The 23113-nt window shown below is 45.4% G+C and overlaps 1 protein-coding gene across 3 annotated transcripts in view; it reads left to right on the top strand.

Annotated features, from left to right (window-relative positions):
• The window catches only part of neurl1aa (neuralized E3 ubiquitin protein ligase 1Aa), a 68694-nt gene that overhangs the window by 25662 nt on the left and 19919 nt on the right, over positions 1-23113 (top strand). The window contains exons 1-3 of one of the 3 annotated variants that reach the window (XM_005919303.3): positions 1558-2017; positions 12729-12979; positions 13239-13560. In XM_005919303.3, the coding sequence (XP_005919365.1) occupies positions 1984-2017; positions 12729-12979; positions 13239-13560 (607 nt within the window). In that variant the 5' untranslated portion in view covers positions 1558-1983. The other 2 variants (XM_042219617.1, XM_005919302.3) reach the window with 2 other exon arrangements.

Below are 23113 nucleotides of genomic sequence, written 5' to 3' on the forward strand. Positions count from 1 at the left end.
TATCTCATTTCCCTCACCCTGTCCTGCCATTATCTAAACGCCTGCAGCTTCAGGCCCAGAGTAAACACTGGTGTCTGGGACTGAGGGCTGCGAGGTCACCGTGGATAGGTGATGACAGCTGAAGTCAGAGGACTGACTCTTGAGGGGTCACCCAGTCTGTCTGCCAGGGGCCTGAGGCACATAAGGAAGCATGGAAGGTGAAAGACTGAGTGCTGAGAGTAAAGAATGTGGCCACTTGCTCTGTGAGCCTCTGGACCCAAACTTAGCCTCAGACGTGTATCTCTTTCTTATTTTTAAACTATGAAATGTGGAACGATAGGCCATAGGCTACTCCTCTTATCTAGTTCATTTATTTAATTACTAAACCTGTCAGACAGTAACATCTTGCAGTGCATGGCCTAATATGGTGAATTAAGAGTGGACATTATATAATTTAATAGGAAGGCACGGCACACCCTCTTAGAGGTTGGGACTGCAAACTTTATCACAGATTTAGCCAAAGAACGTATGCTGCATAACTTACTACACACCAATCAGGCATAACATTGTGACCACCTGCCTAGTACTGGCCCCCGTTTTGTTGCCATAACAGTCCTGACCCATCAAAGCATGGACGAGACCCCTGAAGGTGTGCCGTGGTATCTGCAACAAGATGTTACCAACGGATCCTTCAAGTCCCCTAAATTGTGAGGTGAGGCCAGCACATCCCAGCACATCCCACAGATGCTCGATTGGACTGAACTCATTGCTGTGCTCCTCAAACCATTCCTGAACCATTATCCTGCTGAACGAGGCCACAGCCATCAGGGAGTACCGTTTCCATGAAGGAGCCTACATGGTCTGGAACAATGCCTAGGTAGATGGTACGTGTCATTGTAACGCCCACATGTGTGGCAGGACCCAAGGTTTCCCAGCAGAACGTTGCGTAACACAACTTCCCCGATCATCGTTAGAAATCCAGACTTCCTGCACTTCTGCTAAACATTGTTACTCAATGAACTGAAGTCTCTCCAAAATTCCTAAACATGAATAGAAACTTCTGTTCTTTAGTCTCGCATTAACTCTCTTACTGGTAGCTCAGGACAATCGTGGCACACCCGAGTGGAGACTACATTCACCATCTGGGAAGTGACCCAGTCTGATGTGTAGTATCTCCAGGTGTGTGGGTTTGGTGGATCGTGGGTTAGGATTACTGATATGTTACTCATACAGCACATGAAGACTTTGTGGCTGATTAGACGTCTGCACACACAAGCAGGAGCGGGTGCTGGACCCAAACAGTCCAAAAACGAGCTTTTCCCAGAGGTGAACACGTGGTCTGACATCATTAACGGTTTATGCAAAATATTACCTGACATTTTTTAACCTTATCACATACACAATAGCTCAGCCTGTGTTTGTCAGGGTCTACTTCCTGTTTAATCCTTGCCCCACCCACACATTCCTCGTCACACCAATGGGGATGTGTAAATGTCATTATGCGGTTAAGATGGATTTCTTTTCATTATTTGTTTGTTTGTTTTTAAAGGAAACTTTTCTCCTTCATCAGCTGAGGAAATAAACCCTGTGTGGTCACACTGTGCCCTCGCGCCTTACCTCCCGCTCACCCTTATTTCCCCCCATGTTTTATTCCAGCCTCGTGGCCCATAAATGGCAGCTCTGTGCGGCAGTGACAGCGTTAAAACCGCTCATGTCCGAGTCTCCACCTCCTATGTAAATGACAGCGTGAGTGAGTGGGACCCGAGGCGGAGAGCTCTTACTGAATGAGGCTGACGGGGACGGGGGGAGTTGCCTTCACGGACGTGTGTGTGCGCTCACAATAATAAGGAGGTGTGGGTCCGCTCTCTGCTGTTTGCATGTACCCGGAGCAGAGCAGCGATAGGCTACCTTTTGGATGCAATCATGTCACGAGCGCTGGGCTGTGCCACGAGAGCATCTGAATAATCCACACCGGCCATACGCGCACGGCAGAAGACTGAAGCGATGGGTGGCCAGATAACGCGAAATGCCTTTTACGGTAAGGAGCAAACATTTGTCATATCTGAGATGTTTCGGCGCCTTTGTTCAGGTCTTTGGCTGTGAGCTGCTCACGCTCTGTTATCAGGTACCAGCCTATTCTTTGCTCACAGTTACGTCACTCCTGTAATTAGAATAGGGGTCTCGAGACGCGCAGCTGTGTCTTCTGATTACGACGTAACAACCAGGATGTCCCCGGCTCCTCGCGCATTGACCTGCGCCATGTATAGCAGTAAATTGCAGGGAGGTGTTTGCACTGGGAGCAGCTTAGCTGGAGGAGAGGAAAGTTGTGGGGTTTCCCCTCATTACTAAACAGAGCGTGCAGCTGTGCCTCGAGAAATCAATGAATTGATTTTTTTTTTCTATTGTATTGTCCTGTATGCCATCACTAAGGTCCCACCTGGGGCGTGTCCAAAGGATGGGGCATGGGGTGGCACCAGGCCCCATAGATGGTATCTCTATGGGGGGGCAAATTTGGCAAATATTGTAGCTTGTGCTCCATACTGTCCACTTAAAGCTTTACTTCTTAGCTTCCAGATTGTAAAACATAATTCTGCATTATTTTGAATTCTGTGTACTGTTACCAGTGCCTGAAGTACTTTAGTAATAGTACAAACGTATCCAAATACACTCGAAGCAGGTGTGCAAATACTTGTTTTCTACACACTGTTTGTATCTGATCAGATATTTGGGTTTCTCGTGCTCCACGTGCCACACTATTCCAAATATCCTGCACAGACCCCCCCGGGGGCAAAGCATCCATCTGACAGGGCGGTTGCTGGCTATAAGCAAAACGCACAGGCCAGCTGAATTTCAAAGATGTGTTTTGGTGGTGTAGTGTTCTCTCCACGAGACCCCAGGGACCTTTTGTTCTGTTAATAAACAGTGGAGCTTCTGTATAGGTTCATACTCTGAATGTAGGCCAGCTTCAGTGCTTGTGTGGTGTCAGGCAGAGTTTTTAACAACAATAAGATGACAGTAACCCACCCGTCCACATCCCCACACCCCCTCCTTTCTACAACAGCAAAAAACAAAACAAGAAATGAGGAAGTGAGCCGTGCCAGCAGTGTGATGAGGAATTCGTTCCTCGTCTTTGCACAATTATTATTAGCATGGTGTGTCGTGTTTGGGTGTGTGTGTGTGTATATATACCTATGTGTTACTATGGGGGTTAAGCTGTGTCCCTGATCCTGCAGCCTCTTCTGGTTTTGACCACCTGATCGTTCTAATTAAAGCCCTGAGATTAATCCAATTACTTAAAGAGGGACAAGCTAAGACAGCAGGAAGAGCTCCTTTTCTCTGGGATCAAGGTCAAACGCCTCCGAAAATTAGAACACGGCGTTTTTCTTGTTGTGCGATCAGAATGCAGTCTTACCTGGTATTGGTGTTAGTCTCTAGCAAGGCCCAACTTATTATTTTTACTAACACAGCCTGTTAGAGGAAAACACGTCATTATATTTGTCCATAAAATTCAGTTTTGTGAATTTTAAATCACTTATTGAAAAGTTTTGTGTATTTCTTCAGTGTGAAGTTTGAGTGCAAAATTAAATCTCTCGACATGTTTTACTAATAAAACGGACTCAGAGCATGGCTGCTCTTTTGTGCATTACAACATTGTTCTGTGTGTTGATGGCAACAAAATATACAAAATGGTAATCAACTGTAAATTAGAAACCACTCGAATAAAACAGCACGTCAGTTTTCATATGGGAGAGGTTTGTTTTGATAGGGTGGCTTTTGTTTGCTTTAGGCTTTACATGCACCAGGTTTGCATAACATTTTGGTAAAAACCACGTCTAACCCAAATTTACAGACATAGTCGTGGAATTTGGAATCTGAATATAGTTATTATCAAATATGTAAGTCGAACAAATGTTCTGCTGTAAACATAAGGCTGTTTCGTGGCTCACGTGTGTGATGTTCTTGCAGAAATGTGAGCTAAGTCACATCTTATAAAGCTCGCAGTCTCCTCTTCATGGTTGATGTTAGAAAACTCTCCAACAGAACTTTTCCCTAGCAAACGTTTGGACCCATGGAAAGCGTTTACGTGTGATTTCATGTCCCAGGGCTCTGGGACTATTCAGTGTTTGAACTTTACTCAGAACTCGTTTGACATTACGCCTAGTTTTCTTTTGTTCAAAGATGCCTGTACAGATCAAAACTGTTCTTAACAATAAATACTGAATTCTCTGATGTTTTAAGAAGGATGCTGAGTGATTTTATTCCTGGATCTCATCACTTTAAACAAACATGGAGCAGTTCTGACAGTTGTGCAGAGTCCTGCACACAAACTGAAATAATTTAACTGTAATAATGACCAAAGCTGTTACTCGGTATTTTATGGTCTTACCTTCAACTGCAGACTTTAGTTTTGTCATCTTTTTTCACTGTAACTGCTTTTTCTCGTCTGCAGTCACGCCTGCCTTTGTTTTGCCAACAGCGACGATGTTTGCTGTCCTCGATGTTCCTCATAGTTGAGTTAAAACTGCAAATTGCTTGCTAGTAAGAACCTGCAGGTACAGCAGTGTCTGAGTGAGTACAGGAGGCAAGCATATGATAACTGGGAGTGATTCATAACCTCAGCTTTAATCACAGACTGTACAGAAAAAGGTTGCCATCATAGCCACTGCGACATCCTGTTTCGAGACCTCCATTTCAGCTCTTTTGCCACCACCATCTTGGTTTTTGGAGGTAGAAGTCTCCACGTGTGAAGGAGCAGCTGATGCTAGCTTTCATCCACACAAACACAGGTTACACCTTACAAATAACAATAAAAAATAGAGTTTTAGTCACCAGAACCACATAGAAAGCCATCATTTTGTCTGATAACTCAGTTAAAATGCTGTAAAATGCACAAACGTGGTCCTGAAGTGCATGGCAGTGAGTTTTTGAAGTGTCTGTGAGGCCCAACAGAGCTCGCAGCTACAGCTGTGTGTGTGTGTCAGCGTTCCTCTAATGGTGGAACTGTTGAGAGGGGGGGAAATTAGCTAAAGTTAGAATTTTAATGTGGGAGTCTTTGTGGTGGCTTCATCTTTCAGCCTCAGAGGCCGACACTTAGTCATGACAGGCAAGTTAAGGCCGGTCCAAAGCATTATGGGTACCCCGCCCCCCCCCCAATCAAAGTACAACTGTTTCCATGACAACCCACAGCCATTGATAGAAAGTGCTTCTTTCTAAATTTGAAAAAGCAGGCATTAATTTGTGAACCTTTGCAGTGATGTTTTCTTCTGCATGTGAGCCTTTTTGGAAAATGTGCCTGTTTAAAAAAGAAAGTTAAAATCGTTGCTCTGCGTCTCTCACTGTTTACGTGTTTGCACGAGCACAGCGAGAGCTGCTGGGGAACAGATTATGCTTTCTAAAATTGAATCTCTGCAGGCTGCTGTTCTCAGGTGTGAAGCACCAGAGCACATCCAAACAGCGTTTGCTGAGTCGGTTGCGTAATTGAGTCTGCCGAGTGTGTGGGAGCTCCACTTCTGTGCTCCCGATTGACTGAAAGTGGGCCACTGTCTGCGGCTGATTCGACGCAGCGTCTGGTTGCATTCGAGCTGAATTGGATTCTGTATCCGAATGCAAAGAGAAGCTATATCACAAAGTAAAGATTCGTAACTTTGTCGAATTGCACTGGGGCTCGGTAATGTCACGGGATCTGCCTCAGGTTATTGAACGCACCAGCAGCCTCTGTTTTTTTTGTTTGGTTTTTTTGTGTGTGTAGGAGAGTATAGTGACAGGAACGTATGTCTCTGGGTCAGGTGGCATTGTTGAGAGCGTGCATCAGTGTCGCACACATAGCTGTTGCTTCCTCTAACTTAAAGCATCAGCTCTCGTGACGGGTCACCTTCAAGGCAGCGCCCACACGATGACTTCCAGTCAGTACTGAATAGCATCTCGCATGCTTCAGTCAATACACGCTGCATGTCATTACGCCTCTCCACCAGCCTGCTCTCTTTCTCTAACAGAGAGGCATCGTGGGACAGCATTGTGCTCCGCTGTGCGCAGCCTTGTGATATTATTATTTATTGATTACTGTTGTGTAATCCCTTCCGTGAAGAGAATGTGATAAGACTAGTGGGCCGTAGTGGATGACGTCAGTCAGACTTCATCGTATCCACGTCTCACCTTTCACTACCAGGTCGTCCCAGTGTGAATTATTTAGGCGTCGCTCTGCAGCAGGTTAAGCTCTGAGCAGGGCTGTTGAGCACATTTCATTTGGTAGTTAGTTATGTTATGATCATTTGTAGCTTCTCATTTGCAGGTGACTTTATTCCGTTTAATGTAATTTCAAATTGAATCCGTTTTGTTCTGTCCAATCTGCTGGCCATTATAAAGACATGACTGTGGACTGGGTGGGGAATGAATATTTCATATAGTTTTTGTTCGCTCGCTCTTTTTTTATTTTTTATTTTATGAAACCTGTCCTGTCAATTCAGTTCAGTTTTTTTATACATTTATACAAATCACAAGGGGTCCAGTGGTTGCACTTTCTATTTCCTCCAGTGGAAACCAGTTTGGATGCACATTTTCTTGTTTAAAAACGCCGTTATTTGCTTCACGTTGGCTTTCTAAGTGGACCAGTTATAAACTGTTTCAGTGGTGGTTGCACATATTAAACATGGGCTAAGTTTAAATAATGAGATAAGAGTCTGAACTGTAGAAGTAATCCCTGTGGCCCAAGAGCTCAAAACTCACTGATTTCAGGCCTTTTTTAAAACCCGTGGTTCTTTATGATGTCAGTAAGAGCATGCGGTCGTCTAAAGCACCAACTGCTGGCTATGAGAGCAGAAGACCTGGCTGTGTGCCGTTTCTGTTACTTCTGTTTGCAAGGGGGAGCTAATCAGAAGAAAGTTAGCTTAAAGCCAGGAGGAAGGTCTTCTTTCAGAGAGTGTAACATGTGAAGGGGTCATGGAAAGCTACCTTTGCACAAGGTTGAAAACATGGAGTTCCTCTGTAGCATAAAAATCTGCCAAACTGATACTGAAGCCAATCAGTATTTCAGTTAAAAAGGAGAACTGGTGGTGAGTTACATTATTGTATTACAGTTTGTTGAGCCGCTTGGAAAGTAAGTAAGCTGTTAGAAATGTGCTTGGACTTTTGAGTGACCAACATTTTTTGATTGGTGCTATAAAACTCAGGCAATATTTGACAGGATTAGTATTATGGGGCTTTCAGACATAATGCAGCAAGCTCTCAGAAAGGCATTATTTCCAAACTCCTTCAAATGAGGTCTCTCTCCCACTTTGTCCTGAACATTCGTCAGGAACCCTCGGCGTTACATTTTAACCCTCTGTGCTTCTCTTGGTCGTCGTCAATGTCAAAGGTAGGCTGGTGGACTCGGTGGACGTCCCTCAGGGAAAGACCCTGGGAGCAAAGTCAAAGTCATCATCTTTGCAGGAGTTGTTGATGAAAATGAAGAAGGAGCTTTTAGATGGAAGAAGTTAAACTTCTAGCATGTGGTTTGTGTCGGGAAAGGCTGCATTTCACCCAAACCTAGATCGTTTTTTCCTGTAATCAGCAGTGTTTGTGCCTAAACCTTATAAAACATCAGCTAAAAAAAGAGACGTGGACGGGATCACCTGACACTGATCTGTGCGGTCTCACTGGGTCACCAACACTAGACCAACAGATCTATCACGATGTTCCTTAACAACATTTCTGATCTTTTGGTCGCCACCAGCGATGCAGTGACTTCCTGGTACCTGCCCTCAGGTAGAGTAGCAGCCACAGCTACCGTTGCAGTCGGTGCCTGTTGAGTTTTATATGATCTGCCTGCATCTGTCACACATGTGTGCAACTTTGGAGATGAGTAATAAGAGGAAACGTAACACTCTGGGTGACTCTGTAAGAGGCACAGCATGTTGTTCTTGTACCTGTACTGTAAAGCCTTCTTGCCGAAATGATAATGCATGTGATTAATTGTCGCCGTTATCGTGTGATTCATTTCACTGTTGCAGTTACATTAGACTGAAATGGCATTTTGTCATGAGTCAGTGCGATTAAATGCATCATCCAGACACTGCTATGTAAACCTCATTAAGAAGTTGTTTGTCATTGCCCTCCAGGCTTGTTGGCAGTGTTTTAAATGACGCTGTCAGCTGATCTACAGAGAGAAACATCTGAAAAAGAAGAAAAGGAGAAGCGTTTTCCACCTGTGAAGTTTTGGTAAAGATGAAATGGATTTTATTTATCCGCCCTGTGTTGGTAATGTTTGCAGTTATCCCGAGAGAACGAGCTGAAGCTAAACAGTCCGCTTTGTGTTTTCTTAACAAATGATTCTGGTGAGTGATCCAAAGTACACCAGTACATTAATGCTCATTTACTTCTAATAGGTGCATAAATAAACTGTGATAAGCTTGAGTGGAAATGTAAACCTGTAAGGATCTGGTGTTTGACGTTACACCCTACACCAGTCTGCGTGTTTGTTATTCCCATGTTCCCACATTGCTTAAAGGCTTGATGTGCTATCGTAAAGTCACAAAAGTAACTCTGTGTGCGAGGTTGTGTTTTCTCTAATGTTTCCCAGGATGAGCTTCAAGCTGGACTTCACATGGCAACAAGTGCAGAGAGTGGGTTGGTATGTGGGCTACCTGTGCTTTGAATGATACAGCCTCATCGTGTTTCCATGGTGCTAAAAATTGGGCGTATCAGTGGAGATCTGGGTCAATGACATGTGCAAACACCGGTCAGGGTTTGTTTTAGTCCCCCTTGGAGATGGGTCGGAGGCTTTGGACACAAAGTGTGTATCACAGCAGAAAAGTGATTTTGCATACACTGCTAATGCAATATGTTGCCTTTGTATATGAAGCAGTATAGCCTGGATATTAGTCTTCATCATTTTATGCAGCGCATGGTTCAAAATCTCTGCACAGCTGAATGAACGGCCGAGGTTCCAGCGAGTGTGGGGGGTTATATGGCACAATACAGCTCAGCTGTTACCTCACAGGAACATTTCATTTGAAGAACAGCTTTTGCAGGTGTTCCACAGAACAAGGAAGTGATGTTCCCACTAGACACGGAGCAAATATTTGAATAGTGTTCTGGACACATAAAATTCGATTAGCATGGGAAACTGCTTGAGTTGAACAAAAAAAACCTCTCATCATCCATCTGAATGAAATGATGAGACCGCAGAGATGTTCATTGCAGTATGACGGTATTATCTGTCTGTGTACTGTGACGAGGGATCGGACCTGTCGCACATGTGCTGTCATTAGTGGGATAAACAACCCTCTGCACTCCTGGGCAGAGGAATACAAGCTTTTAACCCTGTTTGTTCATAATAAGACATCCTTGACCTTTGGCAAAATGGCTCCTATGAGGCTTTTAAAACAGCCTCTTCACTGATAACAAAAGTATAAAGCTGTGTGCACAAGAACGGGTTTAGCGGAGGCAGCTGTTAGACTGTAGTCAACAAGAGTTATTTACATTGAGGGGTCACATCCCGGGCTCTGAGGACATGAGCATACTCCAGGATTTGTGTTCCTGAGGTAATTGGACGACTGAGACGGGCTGCTTGAGGCAGCTTTGTTTTTCTGGTGGCTTCAACAAACAGCAAGCCTTAAACAAAGCCCACCAAGTGGGGAAATAGTCGATATTTGGTCAAAAGTAAATTCAAAGCTTAAGCCATATAGTCTGAGTGCAGTGGCCAATGTTCTTCTGCAAAGAAGCTATCTGAACAGCAGGTAACTGGTATCCAAATCAAGTAGGACTAGCAATAAGTTATCATGCATTTCAGCATTTTCAAGTGGAGCTGGTACAAGAAACATTTTTTTTAGCCAGCTGCAACCTTAAGACTTTCTATAGTGAAGGCAATATTTATGCTGCTGCTGTGTTTAAAGCAGTGCCATCACTGTGTTTCATGAACTATCTAAGAATTGCATTAAAGTACATATCCTGAGTATGCTGACAGGTTACCCACGCACGCATCCATCCATGCTTCATTCATTTCAGGATTACAGGGGAGGATATACCCTGGACAGGTTATCAGTGTCTTGCAGGGCTAGCACACAGAGACAGACAACCATTTGCACTCACATTCACAGCTATGGGCAGTTTAGGGTCACCAGTTAACCTTGCTGCACCGACTGCATGTCTTTGGACTGTGGGAGGAAGCCAGACACCTGCAGAGAACCCACAAACATGGGTGTGCAAGCTCCACACAGAAATACTGGCCAGGTGGTGGATTTAAACCCAGGACCTTCTTGCTGTGAACCAACAGTGTTAACCACCGCAACACTCCGGCCTACCTGAGTTTGCTCTTCTGCAGCAGCAGCAGAAGCAGCTTAAATACTGTGGCCTGTTTGGGATTTGCCAATTGGATGTATGGACGTTTATCAGCTGAGACATCAGCCGATGTGGGCTGGCACTGAGATGAGCTGATCTGCCAGGATTACAGCTGAGCTTGACTTCATGATGCTGCCTAAACGAGTGCTGCGCATGTTACCTTGGAGAGGAAGAAGTACCACGAAGAGGAGAGATATTTGGAGACCGTGTAGTCTTGATATTCGCTCAGAAGTTAAACCAGCTGTGAATTCAGCGTTTCCAAAACGTAACCGTTGACCCACAGATACCTGAAATGGATGCTTTTTTTTTTCTGTGTTCACTAGTACTCCTGTTTGTTTGACTGGAAAAACACAACCAAGCAAGACTATAAATATAACTTTATTGTGTCTCAATAAACAAAAGGCATCTGTGGTGAGCTCACTGATGGCTGCCGAGTGAGCCGATCAAGACCTTTAGATACCACGGGTTGCTAAGGAACATGAATTCACACGTAGCCCCTTCTCTCTGCAGCAGCTGTGCCTCTTTAGAGCCCGCTAATTCATTCAGCTCAAACTGCCCAGGACCACGTGAACCACATTCAACAGCCGCTCCTCTGTAGCACTGCCTAAGACAAAAGGCCTCAGCGGTCTTCTTAAGTTCGGGGCCAGATAGAATGGTAGACATGCTGTGTAAAACTGTAGTGTTATTACAAGATAAACACAGACAAACACAAAGACGGACTACAAAGCGTGCTGTTGTCTTTGACTAAATATGTGGACTTATCAGGACTCTGCAGGACATCTGCTGCTGCCCTTGAGTTGGCTTTCATTGTTTCAGGGTCTGGTCAAATCAGGCAGGCCTCTGTAAAACTGAATGTTAATCATATAATTCCGGCAATTTTTGTAATGAGGCACCTGCCACAGTTTCTTTTCATATTCAAACGCTGTAATAGAGGCAGAATCACACTGTACATTTAATGTAGTGGACTGATGGACGACAGTTTCTTTCTCCTATCAATACGTAGCCAGGCATTTCTGTGTTGAAACATTTTCAGCACAGCTGACTGGAGTTTGGTGGGGAAAAACTGAAACATTCAGCATAAACATCAGGATTTGCTGATGTTTATTGTGATGTATCAATCGCTCAGACCGGAGGAGATGGAATTTCTTTCTAGATGGCAAATCATACCCGGAGAAATCTATGAAAGAAGAGACAGCCAGACCAATTTCTCTGCTGACAGTAGCTCGAGTAGTCCATAATGCAACACAGCTATGAAACATGTAGTGCTTTGAGTCTGCAACAGGACTCTCAATAGATCTCTTATCTTACAATCACAGTTGGTATTGCTTTGAATTATTGCTGTGAGAGGATACAAGTGCAGTCTTTGTAGATACAGCTGGTCAGGTGAGGAAAACGCTAATCGCTAACTGATGTAAGCAGGGGCCTGACAAGCCGAGGGAAGATGGATTATACCCCATAACCACAAAATACTGGAATGTTTAAACACAAATACAGAAACTTCTGGAAGGCATTTAGCATCTCAGAATGGTAACGTATTGAATATCAGATCAGTCGAATTTTGAGGATTCTCTCCTTCAAAGCTAAAAACTTCCTCTCAGCTCAGCTGCAGAATACTAATTTAGTCATTCTAACCTGGCGGTTAGTGGCCGTGGAAAATCTGTAAAAATTGCTCAAGTGCATGTTTCTAGTAGCTGCTCAAGTGCTGCGGTCACACTCGTCTCACTCGGACTCCATTCAGGCACTTCTGCTGCCCATGCATTTAATTATCAAGTCAGTCATGCCTTCCTCTGCGAGTCTTCTTCACCACCGGAAAGCAGCCATCGAACTGCTTCCCGGGTTTTGGGTTGAAGTGCATGACCAAGCGCGATATGTGATATTTAGTCTTGCTAGAAACTTGCAATTGACCTGTTTGGTTGGTTATTGGACTGCAAGAATTATACCTTAACGTCAGTTTAATTGGGTCAAATAATGTATATGCAATATGTTCAAACAGCATCATACTTCACACGGCTTCTACTGAGAATTTGTGGTCACAGATGTCCAACAGAGCGTCTCACGGCCAACGCGGACCATGTAATGCAGCCATTAGATTTCAGAATGGCTGTTTGTCTGGGAACAGCTCATTTTGTGAGTAACTAAAGAGCATCATTTGTCTTGGACATGTGTTTTTGAAAGTTTTCAGCCTGCAGGCCCAGTGTGATTATTGCTGATTAGCTTATTACTCTTCTACTCACAGATAATCAACAAAGAACCAAATCCTAGATGATATTTCCTTATCTGATGTCATTTTGTGTGATAACATTTTGAATTACAAACATCAGATGCTAACTGCATTGCTGGAACCTAACCTCCTGCTCCTAATTAGGACGTTTATTTGGTTTGTTTTCAATGAAATTCATGGCTTTGTTCTGCTCTTTTGTCTCTCGTTGCCTTAGACTCCCTTGGTGGCCCATTCCCGTCCACGTCACATCGATGTCACCACAAACCCAAGAGGTGCCTGCCTATCCACTGTGGCAGTGTCGGTGGGCCTCTCCCCATCAGCCCACTTCTATTCCATCCAAACGCCAAGGGGTCCCAAATTGTCATGGACCTTGCCCAGAAGACAGCAAAGAGGCAGGCCAGTTTCTGCAATGCCATCACCTTCAGCAACCGGCCCATCACGCTCTATGAGCAAGTCCGCCTCAAGGTACATTTTTCACAGAGTGGAGCACTTTTCCTCTCGAGTGTCTGAGAGCTTTTAAACTGTCAAAACTGTTGTCTTAGTTTTATCTTAGCTTGACAGTTAAAAGGTTTTGTCCCCCAGTGTAAACTCAAATTCGCTGTCTGTGTTGGATAGACGTGATGCAGTTATTGATTTAAAGCCTCAAAAAGCAGACGTTTCTATTTATGGCAACATTTTTATAATTTGATATTTTTCACGTACCAACAAGTTTTCTTCTTTGCAGATTACCAAAAAGCAGTGCTGCTGGAGTGGGGCTCTGCGTCTGGGCTTCACCGCTAAAGACCCCTCCAGAATAAACCCAGACAACCTTCCCAAGTACGCTTGTCCTGACCTGGTGTCTCAGAGTGGCTTCTGGGCCAAGGCGCTGCCCGAGGAATTTGCCAACGAGGGCAATGTCATCGCCTTTTGGGTGGACAAGAAAGGGAGAGTCTTCTACCGCATTAACGAGTCCAGTCCCATGCTGTTCTTCAGCGGGGTCCGCACGGCCGAGCCCCTCTGGGCCCTCATTGATGTTTACGGCCTGACCCGCGGCGTGCAGCTGCTAGGTAAGAACATGGTGGAGGGAATGAGGCGTGTCTTGATGGGCTTGGTGTGCATATCATCCAATAACAAAGTAAATAACTGTTTATAAAAGATCAAACCACCCTGCCATGTAGAAGGGCTCTGTGTCAGAATATTTAAATATAGTTAATAGAATTCAAACATGGCGCTTTTACCTTAGTCCGTCTTTATTTAGTCAAGATTTACCAAACTAATTGGAAAATGGTGGGTGTTCAATAAGAGCGCCCAGCTGCCTTTGTCCACCGGTCCCCACAGGCAGCTTAATCCAGCCCCAGTGCTGCGTTTCATGAGTAATTAGCTTTTGTCCTTCTAGAATAACCTTGAAGCAAAGTTCTTTCACAGCTGATCACCAAAAATCTTCAATTCAGAGTCTTTAATTTGTACATCTTAGCCCTGCATGCATCAACATCCAAGATAAGGGTTGGAGAATGGTACCAATACATATTGCTTTAGATGTCATACACAGTCAGGTGAATGTGTTGGGAGCAATACGGAGACCCACCAAGCTTCTGTTTGGTGGATGACACACCTGTATCTACCTTAGCCACGGTCACCTTCTTTTCTCGTCACTTTGAAAAACATCTAAAGTGATAAGAAAGTAACCGGGTGTAAAGACAACCTTTCATGTTGGTGTTTTTACTTTTAACATCACTGCTGTTGAAAAAGTGAGTTCTCCTTTTGTTTACTGTATGTCTACAGGTTACTCACCCCGCTGCTGTGTGCAGTAAAGCCTTCGGCCAGCCTCAGAAATATTTGGCCCACATGTTTACACCAGAGCAGCGGAGGCACACTGTTGTGCATTATCCAGCTATGCTACGTAGCTTAGCATGCATACCCTGCATACATAGCACAGGATAGTATGGCCGTGGCTTTGATGTGGGAACTTGTGTGCTCGTTCTTGTTTTCCCCTTCAGAGCTGATGCTGTTGTAAAAATACACCAGGGGTCACATGTCCCATGTTTGATTGTATTTGTGCTGGTTGACAATATCTCCTCCAGGCTGGCAGCGGCGGATGTGTAGTGTCCCGAGCATGAGGGGAATCCATATCTTTGTTTTCTCTGTTTTTACACCATAATTGCAAAAAGTCTCGTTGCCGTTTGCAACATTTTTCCTACTCAGTCGGTGTTTGCAGGGAGGAAAAATGGTTATTAATGGTTGTTTCATTTTAAAGGAACATTCAAAAAAGGGTTCATGCACATCAAATGCAAAAGCTGAGCTTAGCACCCGGAGCTTTAGGGTGATTAAACTCTCTGTCGAACATCTTTCTGAGATGCCTGACCCTCGAAGACACTGCTTCAAGCACCGTTTTAATCAGAAACTGGTCCTCTCCCCTTAAGCCTTCTGCTTAAGTCATCCTTACTGTCTTTTTACTGTCAGGCCATGTGCAGGGCTGCCTACAGAGTGAGTCTCAGGGGGCCTACAGACTGACATCTGCCCTCATAAACGGGGGCCTGTTCAGAGGGGGGGGGGCACTACCAAAGGCTGAGAGAGAGAAATGCATCACCCAGACCAGACACCATCTTTGTGATGGTGAAAGGCCAATTGTGTCAGCTCTGTGCATCACGTTTCTGTGCGTTTCAGGAACCTTTTTACTGCACAGGCCACATCCGAGGCTTTATTTATGGAGCAGCTACAGTAGTAGCTGTAGTCCTCGCCACTCTAATCGCTGTCTTGGATCAATTTGGTCTGGCAGTTGTGTACATTTTATCTTTAAGCCCCTTTTTTTATTTTAATTTGTGATGTTCACAGTTGTAACCAAGCTACAGCGCACCTGCCAGAGTCCCCTCTCAGATCAATAACATTTATTTTCTCTCCACGTCCGTCTCTAACAGCGCTGAGTGAGATTATTCACTGTGCCTGCTTGGGAAATGCTGTAATCCTCGCTACATAAAGAATGAATTAAAATTCTGTGGTGGATTAACCGTACAGCTTGTTTATGCAGCGCAACAGTTTCATAACGTACAGCAGCCTGTGGTCGTGTGTTCATTCAGTGGGGACAGTGATTCAAACGCACTGAAAAGCCTCCAGTATCTCTCCAAATCACCCATTCTGCCTGTCTTCATAGCACTTTACATGCTTCTTCTTCCAGCTGTTTCATTACGCTGCACAGTTACTGGCACCCAGTTTATTTAATGACTCTGATGCATTTACTGACTGTCAGTTCATATTTGGAGGGCTGTTTTCCTTTATTGAACGCTTACCTTAGGCAGGTGCTTTGCTTTATTGTGACTAATGGTAAAACAAGTGCAAGGCTGGTCTTGTCTCAGGTGCTCCCAGGTTGTTGCTCTGCAGCTCAGTGCTCTCACCTGCCGTTCTTACAGCCCACAGACAATTAATATTAGCTGCTCCGTTTAATAAGTGGCTACATGCGTGCCTGACATCATCAGGGATCTGGGACAGTGTCCCAGATCTGCTCCAGGGCATCACTGGCTCTTGGACAGTCTGAGGTGCTACCTGGTGGTGATGGATGGACTGAAACATCCCAGAGGAGTTCTGTTGGATTTAGGTCAGGTGTGAGGACCAGTCAATGGTATCAGTTCCTTCATCCTCCAGGAGCTGCCTGCATACTCTCGTCATGTGGGGCTGCGCATTGTGGAGCACTGAGGGAAACCCAGGGCCCCCTGCACCGGCGTAGGGCCTGACGATGAGTCTAAAAATGTCGTCCCTGCCCGTAGGTTAACATTGTATGCCTCCACAGACCATGGGCATGCTGAATGATGTTACAGGCAGGCTTATGCAGACTCTTTCCTGTCGGCCACATGTTCTTAGGGTGAACCTGCTCTCACCTGTGAAAAGCACAGGGCTGCCAATTCTGGTACTTTATCATAAATGACAATTCACGTTGCCAGGTGTTGAACACAGCGTCCACTAGTGGACTTCGGCCCCTCGGCCGCCTTCATGAGGTCTTTTTCTGATCATGTGGTCAGAGCCATTCACACCAGCAGCCTGCTGGAGGTCGTTTTGTAGCTCTGGCAGTGCTCATAATGTTCCTCTTTGCACGAAGGAGCAGATGCTGTTCCTGCTGATGGGTTAAGGGCCTGTCTCCATGCTCCTGAGACTCTACCAGGACCCTACAGCAAACCTGCTGCTGATGTGCCATCCCGGAGGAGCTGTAGGGTCCTGGTATCACCACATGGACTCTAGGCAAATGCAAAACTAGTGATAAGAGAGTCAGGAAAGATGAGAAGGGGAAAAGTGCCCGTGAAATCCACCTGGAAAATCATCCTGTGTCATTGTTGCCCCTCTAGGGAACCTGACTGAACTTCAGCTCAAACTGATTTACAGCCCGTGCTGCTACTTCATAAAATACCAGATCAATAGCTTGATGCTCTGATGAAAGTGTTGCTTTAATTATTGGAGCAGAGTGTGCGTATCGTCCTGTTTCCCTGTGTCACGCAGACACTTCTCTGTCCTGAGACCGCTGTGCTTCTCTTTGGGAGCAGTTCAGTAACATAAGTGTAAAACTCTGACTTTATGTTCAATCTGGCAAAACACTGCGATGTGAGTTTGTTATTAAAAGCGATTCACATTAAACAAGGTCATCTGACCTAATGTTAATACAAAACATCTTTTCTGTATTTTCAGTCAGTGAGATTTTAGAAGCTTAATCGTCATAATTTGATCCCACTGTTAGAAAAACGTTTCTTTTACCACGTCCAGGCCAGCGTGTCGAGCAGCCTCAGTGGGCTGCGAGTTGTCATTTGTTCACCACCTCGAGACTGTTCTGCGGTCGGCTCAGGATCGGAGGATGACCTCAGGTGACATTTAGGATGACTTTGATGTAGAACGATTGAAATGGGAACCGTGTCATACGATAGTCTGCCCCGCAGTAATCACCACGAGGGCGACACCACACACGAAGAGTCCGGGGGGGGCGATTTAGTGCTTTCACGCCTCCACGAGCGCGACGAGAGCAATTTTAAGATTTTCACCTGTCACCTTCCATGAAGCTGGGCCATAAAAATGATGGAGCGACTCCACTACGTGTACACACACGCAGCTTTGTTATACACGTGATTTCTTTTCACGTCAGTCTGCTTTGCCAGGAAAGTTTGGAGCCTTCGCAGCATACAAACATCTCTGTATTTTAGGCTCCTGCTGCAGAGAAAGGTGTCAGATATAGTTACTTCTCCGCTTAGAAGCCTGGGGTAGCGAGTGATTGACTGCACCTGGCTCGAACGGGGCAAACACAATATTGTGGAGGTTTGCCAGGATAATCTTTTGGGCAGACCGAAGCCGTCCCCACAGGCTTGAAATCCAACGAGCCACAAAGGCAGTTTAATATACACCGATGTCCCGGTTCCTAGGGTTAGCCGTCACACTCGTACGCACGCACACACACACAGCAGGACTTTACTTGACATCGGGAAGGAGGTTGAGTATCTGAGTAATTCCAGCTGTTGTGAAGCCAGCAGGACTCAGATTGTATGAGTCAGTCACTGTGGAGCTTTAATCAAGACGGGCCCTCTGTGGGACTTCCCTGAAGGACGAGAGAGAATAAAGTCTGATTGCAAAGCCTCAAGGCCGCTAACACCTCTCGACCGGGCTGACTCAGAGTAGGTGTTGGCCAATCTAGCTGTCACCCCAAAGAAGCACAGCAGTTAATTTAGTTCATACAAAACATGGAAGAGAGGAATGGAGGAAAGCTGTAGTTACACTCTCCAAAGAGCCTCTGATATCTGCAGTGTTTTCAGCTTTCCTCAAGTGATGGATTGAATTACATGGTAGCTTTGGACTGGAGAATGAGGTCCCACTGAGCCAACAGGAAGCAAAAACACTTGCTGTCACTCAAAACACTTGCAGTTATGAAGGTGGCGCCGATTTTAAACTCTAAACCATGAAATGTGGTGCAGTGGCGTGCTGAAAGCTACACGCTCCTCTCGCTTACGTAACCTCGTGTTATTCTGCAGGACGACTCCGCAGAGACCGCAGAGCTGTGCTTTTGTACAAAGATGACAGATGTGCACGAGGTGTAAAGAAGTGCAGCGAGAGTAAAACAATGTGCGAAGCTTTGACGGATGAAGGCGCAGCAGGAGCGGCTCTTTGTTTACGTCTTTCACGAGATGTGTCAGAGCTAGCTTATCTCTGACAGCGTGTCAGCGTGCGAGGCGGGGTCGTCCCGTTCTGAACCGTTCGCAACATGACAGCCTCGGTGAGGCTAAAGTGAGCGATGCCATCTCTGATAGAAACGGCATCGCTCATGTGCTCCCGGGTAGCTTTGCAGCAGGTTTGCTTTGGAAAGCAGGTGGAAGAGCAGCTGAAAGCAGGTTTCCCTTGACTGATGTTAAAAATGTTGGAAATGGTGATAAGGCACAATATTTGTCTTTTTTCTTTGGAGCTGTCAAAATAAAATGCAGCTCGCGTCTGGCAGCGTTTAACACTGACGTCTGACACCTGATTAGTCACTGCAAAACACGGATAAACTTCAGACGCTGTCGTCAACTTTACTCAAGACTTCTGAGAAGTAATGTGACATTAAAGAGTTTCCCTGCAAACTGGCGTAATGAACATGCTGGTAGTTTTACTGTTTCAGTCTGTTTGATATCAGTGGGCTAAAAACAGCTTTCACCACTTTCCAGATATCTCGTGTTGTGATCTCTGCTGTTTTAGCTCTATTGCATTGCTCTAATGATATCATCTGACAACATTACCCTGTGCCGTCAAATCTCTAATGTTTCATTAACTTGCTGTCATTCAGCAGTAGAAGAATATTTCTTGTTTTTCTTCGGAAACTCTCGAGCCTTTTACCAGAAACCTCCCTGCTCCTCGTCCTGGTCGTCTTCTGAGAAGAAGTTTATGAAAGCGGGCTAGATTCTTGGCTTTGCATGAGGGTCTGTTTGTCACAGTGGGAAGAAAGTGGGACTCACCGAGTGAGTCTATAAAGAAGACAGTCTGGTTTCTTTTGCCAAACCCACACACACACACACACACACACACACACACACACACACACACACACACACACACACACACACACACACACACACACACTATCTGCAGTGAAAAACGTTCTATACATCAAATGACGAGATGAGAACGCCGCGTGATGAGACGTGACAAATCTTAATTATTAAAGTCCAAAAGTGTGTTCAGAGAATAATAAACACTCTTTTCTTTCGGACACAGCGACCGAGTCTGATCTCCTCTGTCTCCCTCCGTAGTGTACTCTGGCACCGACGCAGGAACTCCGCCAACTTCTGGAGTGACAGGAGTCTATTAGCTGTGTTTGAGTTCTGCGGCGCGGGTTCCCCTACTTCTGGGAGAAACCGACTGCTTTCAGTGAAATGATGATTTGATTGCTGCGAGCACTTGACTGGCGCTGGTGTTTGACTTGGCAGGATTCAGCCTCCCAGTTAATAGCGGCACTTACAAATCCTGACGCTTCACACAGGCCCTCCAATAAAAATACACAAAGCAGAAAAGATGGTGTAAATCTGCTCTTTTTCTCTTCTCATTTAGGAAATGTGGTGGGTTCAGTGTTGTAAAGACCTCAACACACCAAGCAAAGCAAATTTAGCAACGCTGTGTTTCTTGGCTAAACCGAGCTGCGTATAATTCATGATGGCTGTTGGTGAGAGAGTTCAAAGGCTAAGAAGGGTAAACAGGATTTGTATGATTTGGCATTTACGATTCGTTTCAAATGAGCGTGCTTTGGCTGAGTCGGGCTCTCTGTAAGCGCTGAGCGGTCCAGCAGAGAACTTTTAACAGGGGTAAAGCAGCGGTGACTCATCGAGATTCATGTCGACTGATTCTTCTCAACTCTGGGTACAATCGGACCAAAGAGAAACCGAGTTCAGATCGCGATGCTCAGTGGAGACGCTGCCAGAGTCTCAGTCGCCCTCCGAGTCTTTTGGGGAATCGGTATCTTAATCGAGCGTAGTGTTACTTTGGGCTCGGCTCGCTCTTCCACACATCTCACAGTGGGTGTACTGTTTAAGCAGTTACGGCACATCTGCAAGCCACCTTGGAGCCCACCACTCCCCCACTTCCTTTTCCTGCAGCTGCTGTTTAGCTTCTCGTTCACCTCCAGGTTTGGTTTGAAAAGCACAGTTTCCAACAGTAAACAGGAGTTTAAACCCTGTAACGATCCCCCAGAGGAGGCTTTAATGCTTGAACGGTAACCCTGTGAGCTAAACTAGGATCGCTTGGATAGTTTTCACACTGTTATGTCAAATTTGTCTCTATTTTAAGTTCACTGACTTCATCAGTGTCACAGGTGTTGTCAGTGATATCTTTTCTTTGCTACTGCTTTTCCATATATTTACCATTTGGTTAATTAGCAATGAAAATCATTGTTATTCCAAAATAACTGATATAAGTCACTGTTTTTTATCTGAGTGCTGATGTTTCTCGTTTTGTTCTCCATGTTTAGATGTTCCTACATTTCCTTTAATGTTGTCATTGTCACAAAATGAGTCGGAATAATCTATACATATACTTTAAAGTAGGATTTATGTATTTGGTCTGTGAAAAGGTGTTTTAAGCCCTGACCAAACAGTTTGGGTGCCTAAATCTAAATGGAGAGTAAAAATGACAGTAAGTTGAAATATAATCCAAAAATAATGGTGACTGAAAATGAACCTTAAACATTTTTAAATATGCATTTTAAAAAGAAAGAGAACACTACAAACAGCCGACGACGGGAACCCGAGTTTCCTCTCAGAATGGATGTGAACAAATTTAGGACGAAGTGGAAAAACTCAAAGGACAAATGTCCCAGCATTTAGACAGAGCCTGGACTGTCAGCTGATTTAAAGTGTCAGATTTTTAAACATGCCAAAAGAAGGAAATGCACCAATAAAAAAAAAAAAAAAAAACAGGTCTAAGAATAGACAACCCGTAAATTTTAAGAGCTGTGGACCTCGTCAGGGTTTCACAGAATACAAGAAGCATAAAGTAAACCTTTAAACTCATAGAGGAAGTGACCCCGACAGACATTTATGTTTTGTGTGGCTGGAAACGACGTGTGAACGAGTTGTGAGTCTAAACATTAGCTGAAAGACGCTAAAAGTAAGCCGAGCTATGCATGAATCCTGTGAGTCGGTGTGAAAGAAGCACCTTTCACATTAGATGGTTCATTTTCCAACAGTGATGAATGCACTCTCCTCCATACGTGTGCGAGCAGAGTGCTGGATGTTTGTGGAGGGGCTGTCGGTCTCCTCGCAGTAATAATTAGCCTTTCTCCGTGTGCGAGCACGGGAATAAAACTGGGGGGCTTTATTATAAGAACCTTATGATGGAGGTTATTAGCGCCGAGGTCTTGGCATGCCGATTGGCAGAGACACGGCGGCACATGCTGAATTCTGCCGATGACCTAAGGGACAGGGCTTTTGTGACTTACCGGGCATTTTGCCCGGCTCTTTGTTATGGCCATGTGTTGCCCTGAGAGCATGCTGCTCTTTCGAAAAGCCCCGGGTTCAAAGCCTCCCCGCCCGATTGGGGACTGGGGATTGGGCCAGTGCCAGGGAATAAAGAACTCCCAAACATCTAGCACAAAGACCCCTCTGACTCCATCCCTCCCTTCTACTGTCCCTCTCTTGCTCTTGTTCTAGATCCTGCTCGCTCTCTCGCTTGGCCAGTCGGTCTGCGTTGTTTTAATCCCCAGGTCGGTCACTGCCGAGCTCCACGCTGCCTCTTTCTGTGTTGTCTCCCTCACTCCGCTTTATCTATTCATAACAAAAGCTGCCCGGATATCCAGCTATACCTTCCAGCCCTCTTAGCTGATCCCAGCTGGACAGTTCCCTTCACATCTACAGACACCCTCCCCGAGTCCTCTTCTCTCGCTTTCAAATCTCTTCAGGATCCTTCTTTTCATTGTCTTTCCGAGTTCCAGCTCTCCCTCTCAGTCTCTCCATCTCTGCTGACATCAGATGAAACCCTCCACAGACTGTGGATAAAGATAAGCCCTGTGAGATAGACTGTGTGCGTGAGAGAGAGTAAATCCTCCACCTCCAGCCCCCCACACCCTCTCTCCAACACCGGCTCAAACCCCTGGCACGTTCCTTCTGCTCAGGCTAGCAAAGCCGCTAAGCCAGCCTCTCCCTCTATCCGCCTCCCCATGCGCAGCATTAGCTAACCTGCTTTGTGGCTATTCGCTAATTAAAAACATTTACAGTGCTAGCCTGCGCGGGCCAAAACGGGCACGCTGCCATTCTCCACTGACCCGCCCACCCCGCCGATTCCCGTCTATGCACTCGCGATAGATCAGCCCAACAGGTGCTACGTTTAGCTTGCAGCTCACTCAGAAGTGAAGAATCAGGTGATTCTGCTTCATTTCTCCAGCTCCTCCAGGCTCACAGTCAGCAGCTGCAGTGTTAGAGAGACGTGAGCACACACACTCACACAAATACACAGTGTTTAATGCAAAGTGAAGAAAATGTGGCCTCGGCCAATAGGAGAGCATCTGTGAGTGGCGGCTTTGAAAGGGACCAATAGGACAAAAGGCCTGTATCGACTAAAAACGCAGGTGCACCATGATTAGCGGGCAGCAGCTGGTGAGGTCGCAAACGGACACGGGCACACAAACGCATGCTGGGC

The sequence above is a fragment of the Haplochromis burtoni genome, unplaced genomic scaffold (assembly GCF_018398535.1).
Source record: "Haplochromis burtoni strain Fernald_Lab_line unplaced genomic scaffold, NCSU_Asbu1 Contig_35, whole genome shotgun sequence".
NCBI lineage: Eukaryota > Metazoa > Chordata > Actinopteri > Cichliformes > Cichlidae > Haplochromis > Haplochromis burtoni.